General features: G+C 30.6%; 1 protein-coding gene across 6 annotated transcripts in view; it reads left to right on the top strand.

Annotated features, from left to right (window-relative positions):
* The first annotated feature begins 342 nt into the window (after positions 1-342).
* The window catches only part of LOC7461842 (MADS-box transcription factor 23), a 21,065-nt gene continuing 14,846 nt past the window's right edge, over positions 343-6,561 (top strand). For all 6 annotated transcript variants that reach the window (XR_008058514.1, XR_008058513.1, XR_008058512.1 and 3 more), the window contains exons 1-2: positions 343-509; positions 685-887. Coding sequence is in view for 3 of the 6 variants with exons in the window: in XM_024595265.2 (XP_024451033.2) it covers positions 706-887 (182 nt within the window). In the remaining 3 variants the exon portion in view is untranslated. The remainder of the gene's footprint in view (positions 510-684; positions 888-6,561) is intronic.

The raw sequence follows: 6,561 nt of genomic DNA, 5'->3' as shown, positions 1-6,561 counted from the left end.
TTTCTAAACCAGCTAAAAACTTATTAATTTATATTTGATTTATTTAGTTTTAGAAATTCTAAAATTGAACTGAACTGAATCAATCCATTTAGTTTTGTAATTCAATTTAATTTGATTTAAAATTTAAAAAATTTAATTTAATTAAGTTTTTTAATTTAAATTAAATAATTTAAACCGATGCTCACCCCTAGTTTTATTTAAAAAAAAACTCCCAAAATAGGATCTATGTATCCGTATGCAACACACGTCAATGATCCATACGTTAGACGGCTCTATTTTTTATTTATTTTCTGAAGTCTCTCAGCTTCTAACTGGAACACGTGACCCAACAAAAAGAAAATGAAAAAACCACTAGCTGTCTTGTACACAAAACCAGTGGTATTTTAGGTCTTTAAATCAGCTTCCTGAAATAACTTTCCTTATATAGCCTCTTTGCTGATGTGCTCCCCTTCCCAAAACGACGTCTCTGAAACCTTACTTTGTCTCCATTAACACCCTCTCTTCTCCAAGTAAGCTTTTCTTCTTCTTTTCTTTCTGTTTTATCCTCTCCTCTCTTCAAAGCTTTTTTTTTTTTTTCTATTTTTTGCTTAGAAAAAACACACATATATGAAGAAAAAAAAATTAAATGGATCGCTATCTTTCTTTTAGTCGTTGTTGATTATTGTACTATGATTTTAATATTAGGGTCTTTTGGAAGTGAAGAAAATGGGGAGGGGGAAGATAGTGATAAGAAGGATTGATAACTCGACAAGCAGGCAAGTGACCTTCTCAAAGAGGAGGAATGGATTGTTGAAGAAAGCGAAAGAACTGGCGATCCTTTGCGACGCAGAAGTTGGAGTCATGATCTTCTCTAGCACCGGCAAGCTCTATGATTTCTCCAGCACCAGGTCAGATTTCAAGATCTCTTTGATATATATATATATATATTTGCTGTCTACTGTACCACTTTTTTAATATTGTTTTTTCGCGATAATGCAATGGTATTATCATTATCTGTATCTTTGATTTGTGTTTCTGATCAAGTTAGCTACGTACTTAGGATTGTGATTTTATGAAGTTGTTCGTCGATTGATCCAAAAGTAGTTTTGTTAACCTGTGTCATCATGCGATTTGTGATGTGTGCAACAGTGCTCTATCTGTTTCCGAGTTTCCTTCTGTTTTTTTTTTTTTTTAGGAATATACATGTGCGACCATGAGAGATGTTAATGTTACTCAAATAGCACACTGCAGGGATAGCACTAGAAATTTGGAAATATTTTTAGTTCGAACTTCGAAGTTTCATTAAGAAAAAATATACAGTACTTAAGATCATCACCTTCGTATCGAGGGTTTTATAATTGGCATTAACTGCTGTATTTGCCTTAAATTAGACATATCGATCAAGCTCTTCCCGTGTCAAAAGTTGCTGTGCTCATCCATTTAGGTTCTCAAGTTCGAAGTTCAAATCCGAGTTCTTGAGAGGATTGTGCGACTTGAAGGTTTTTCTTCCGAGGATTTGCTAAATGTTAATAAGCGTTATTCATGAACGTGCAACCAGAAAACTTTCTTTGCCCACTAGTGAACTAAGAGTTTATAGGCTCAATTAGTTTCTTAGCAATAACATAAGTTTTGGGATGTTAACAATTACTTAAACTACTCGATCGTGCCTCCCCAGCTAACTCTACATCCCCCCTTTCTTGATCAAGAAATTAGCTGTCTAAGCTTTTCCTAGTGAGAATAACATATATAAGATAAAGGAGATAACGATTGTCAGTCAATTTAGCTCCAAATGGCGAGATTATATAACCTTGTTAGCGGCATTAAGTGTAAATCTCGGAGAGATTTGGATTAACTAATCTAATGCGACTATCAACGAAGAAAAGCAATATATCATTGAATGACGTCATGAGAAACAAATTTGAAAGTACGAATTAAGTGAGAAAAAGGATACGCTGCTTTGGACTGTGGTTGTAGTACTTATTTTCTAGTCAAATGGACCTCTCCTCGTAAGGAAATTTCGTAAGACCTCGTACAAAGGATCCTATTTTACAGAATAAAAGCACAATCCCCTAACAAAACTACGAATGGAGTGTTATGAGGCGTGCCCATTAAATGATTGTTGAGCCAAATGCTCGTGGTTCATTTGTGATGTAAGTGTAGTAGTTTGGATATACAAGTGATCGATGTGGTCTCGAATGAAGTGTTGCTATATTGAGGTTAGCTCTTGGCAAATTTTCGTTTGATGTGGAGTATTTGATAAACAAATTTTCATCCGTGGTTTGATGGTGGTTCACGAGATGATGGTTGCCAATATAAAGAGTTGAAGAATCGACTTTGAAAATGGTTTTTTACTTGAAGGAACTTGACCAAAAATGGAGATTATATGAAGTTTGTTGGCTTTGTTATATTCTTATGAGATTTCCATTAGACTAGTCTTATTTTGAGCACCGAAAAGAAGAAGCATCAAGATCATGTTTGTTTTTACGTTTTAAAAATATTTTTTTTAAATGTTTTTTTTTTTTAATTTTTTTTCTTTGTTTTTAATTTTTTTTTATGTTTTCAGATCATTTTGATGTACTAATGTTCAAAATAATTTTTAAAAAATAAAAAAATATTTTTCAATCGAAAAATATTTCGAAAAACAACTATAACTACACTTACAACAACTCCTACAAGAAGAGGAAGAGATAACATGCAGTCATGTATTATATAAATGAATACTTGAGGCACACACATGAATAGAATTTATCTAATCTATAAAGAGTAAATATAGTATAGTATTCATATATATAATGGTCCCAATAATTAAGATTGTTAGTTCAAGATGGTGCATATCAATATATATATAAACCCTTGCTTTGGAACCTCCGTGGTGCAAATATTCACGATGAGTGGTGGTAGAGTACTTGACAATCTGGCTGGAATAAATGGTGGCTTTGCATGGTTAGCTCCTATAGCTATCCTTTATAGCTATCCTTTACATAATAATTTGAGAATTAAGAGCAACGAGAGGTGAAAAAAACGTTACGTTCCTTACTATAATTAATGTATTGTTGGTTTCCAATTAATTCTAAAACACGTAATAAACAAGAAAAAGTAACTCTTTTAGTTTAGAGCTATTGCGATGAGGATTAAGAGCAACGAGAGGTGAAGAAACGTAAAATGCCTTTTGATTTATATTAGTCGTCTGCCCACGTTATGGAGATAACATGATTTTATTTATTCAATTATTCATATATATATAATCAGAACATGTTTTTTCGTAAACGAAGTGTACAAATCCACTGTTAATAAATTGTTTCGTAATTTTACTATATTATCTTAACTTTCTTTGTGTATTAATATCATAGTCTTTATATAATTATGTATGTATATTTGAATATAAATATTATTAGATCTCGTAGTTATAAAAATATTTAACCTAAAACATGTATAGTTTTTATAAGGTTTTTTCCCCATACTTTGTATCAATTTCTAAATCTCATTTTATTGATTGAAATTGAATTTATAAATTTTTTTATCCTGAAACAAAAATCAAAGGGTAATGATCTTCTAATAACTATATACTATATTTTATTTTCTCCATGCATATCAAATTTAAATTGTTAGTCGTTCTTAATTTTTTAAGGAAACACTATTATATCATTTAATTTCATAATCTTATTGAAAAAAGAGCTTAGATAAAAAATATTAAGGAATTAAATAATATATAAGTAAACTCCTATATCATCACAAATTCTTTAACAACTTGAAGTGCCTTGATATAGATTGATCTTTCATAAGAGATAGATGAGTATTTTCATTTTGTTTTACTTTTATATTTTACCAAAAAATATTCAACATGCATCTTAAATGAAAGATACAAGTTTTATATTTATTTTTTTAAAAAAAGAATGTACAGTAAATTTATATTATGAAATTATGATTCAAAATAAGGTTGTTAAAATTATAAGTTGACTCGTAAAATCGAGTCAGTGTATATTTATCGTGTAAAATTATTTTAAAAATTCAAAAACTGATAAAATTATTTTATAAATTCTAACTCGATAAAATCAACAAACTCGTGATTTTAATACCGATTCTATGTTTTCATTGGAAATTTCATTATAGATCTAGAAACAAATTCCACAACCTTTCCTCCTCCGCTGCCTCTATCTTTGCCCTGCCTTCATCGAACCAACCAAGCTCACACACCATCACACTGATCTCAGAGAAGAAGTTACAAACCCAAATAAGGGAAATCAAGGTCCAAAAGTTGGTCCTCAACATCTCCGTCGGTCAAAGTGGAGATATTCTCACTTGTGCCACAAGGTGCTCGGACAACTCAGTGGCCAAACCCCTTTTTTCTCCAAAGTTAGGTATACTGCGAGATCTTTTGGGATTAGGCGTAATGAGAAGATTGCTTGATATGTGACTGTGAGGGGAAACAAGGCTATGCATCTGCTTAAGAGTGGGTTGAAGGTGAAGGAGTACGAGCTTTTGAGGAGGAGCTTTAGTGACACTAGTTGCTTCGGTTTCGACATCCAAGAGCACATTGATCTTGGCATCAAGTATGACCCTTCCACGGGTATTTATGGTCTTGACTTCTATGTGGTTTTGGAATGTCCTGGGTACCGTTTTCGTCGTCATCGCAGGTGCAAGTGACGTGTTGGAAATCATCAGAGAGTTACAAACGAGGATGCAATATTGAAATGGTTCCAGGTCAAATATGAAGGAGCTATTCATCCTTAACAAGTCCCAAAATATTCGATCCTAGTTCTTTTGCTGACGTGCCCAACACATGGTATTTAGAAAAAAAATTCTCCTAACAATGTGGGATGACAACTTGATACAGATATTAATAAAAATTCATAAAATGTATAGTGTAAGTATTGTCAAAATTAAAAAAATATCAACATAAACGTTTTAGGTGCTTGAACTATTCATTTCAATGTTTATTTTTACAATTAGAGTTTATATAGTATTTTTTATGTCGTGTCAAAGTATTTAGTTGAAAAACTTTCCTTATATTTTCTCTTTTTTTAAAATAAACTTGGTATCAAAATTTTGATTTTTGATTTTATTTTTATTATGGTACCTAGTTTGTGTTTCACTTTTTTCAGTAAATGTAAAGATTTTATTGATTAAAACTTAAATATATTGATAAATAAACAATCTATATATCATATATCATAATCATAGCACTATTTTGAATTGCATCCATTTAAAGAATCTTATATGAGACAAAGAAGGATCATAAGAAATTATACACTTCACATTAAAAAAAAGTGAATGAGATATCTGATTTAGAAAAACTATAAAAAATATAGATGAGGTCTAAATAAAGAGATAAAAATTAACGGGAAGAGAAAAGAAAATCGGGTGTATAATTTATCACGTTAATCTTGTTTAAAAAATGATAATTTATAACGTACTTAACGCCATTTCTACGTTTTTTCTTTTTTTTAAAAATTGAACTCATCAATTATTAGGAACTGCTGTAGATCGTCTGCCATCCCCATCCTTAAGTCACGTTATGATGACATATCTCTCTCTTCTGATCTATAGAGCGAATTAAGAGGCTGGAGGGGGACTGGATTTGGCTCTTAAAACACGTGCAGAATCATGAAAACTCTGATCATATTGCATGTGGATGGATGGCTTATAAAAATTTATCCACTTGAAATAAACTAACCATTATTAGTTAAGAAAGAATGTCAGGCCTCGAACCTCAATTTACAAGCCAAGTTGATACATTTGTTAATAGGTATATAGCACAAAGTCATTGTCTCAGTAAATTTGCAGTGCACAATGATCTCAATAATCACAGTCGTGTTTATTTTAGCATTTAAATAGTGTTTTTGAATTTTTTTTATTTTTTAAATTAGTTTTTCTTATAATTTTATATTGTTTTAATTTACTGATTTAAAAAATTTAAATAAAAATATTTTTAAAAATAACCACTGAAGAGTTATTAAATTTCCTCCATTCTCTTTCTTTAATTGTCAAGGATCTTTCTAAAAAGAGCAGTCCATTAAAATACAGTCATGCGAATTTCCAAATGATGACGTTTTACATGACGTCTTTTTAATAGGATAAATCCAGTTATGTTTTTCAGACATTTTCACCCGTTGATGTAAATCTCAAATAATGATGGAACTAAAACTAGGTTTTTTTTCAAGAAGGGTGTGGTGAGAGATTTTTGGAAAAACACAAGGACAAATTGACAGACTTTTAATATGCTCTTTTTTTTTTAGAATAATATGCTCTTCTTGTAAACTGAGAGAAAAAAATAAAAATGCGATGAGAAGTTAGCATATGCTCTGACTTGCAACTTACATAGAATATATAAAATACTCATGCATACTGCATTATTGATTTTACACAAACATATGATTTTCTAAAATTAAAATACACAATCAATTTCATTACATCATAGAATTACATTAATATTATCTATAAATAAATCGTTCTTTCTATGAATTATCTGGATAATCAATCACTTTAAAGTTAACATTTGCGATCAAAATAAGAAACACGAACACCACCAACTCGTATGCTAATTTAAATGTATTAATCAACTCTTCATTTTAAATTCTAATG

This window comes from Populus trichocarpa, chromosome 2, assembly GCF_000002775.5.
Source record: "Populus trichocarpa isolate Nisqually-1 chromosome 2, P.trichocarpa_v4.1, whole genome shotgun sequence".
Classification (NCBI taxonomy): Eukaryota; Viridiplantae; Streptophyta; class Magnoliopsida; order Malpighiales; family Salicaceae; genus Populus; species Populus trichocarpa.
The sequence above is the reverse complement of the archived record's forward strand: the minus strand, read 5'-3'. Positions and strand labels throughout refer to the sequence as shown.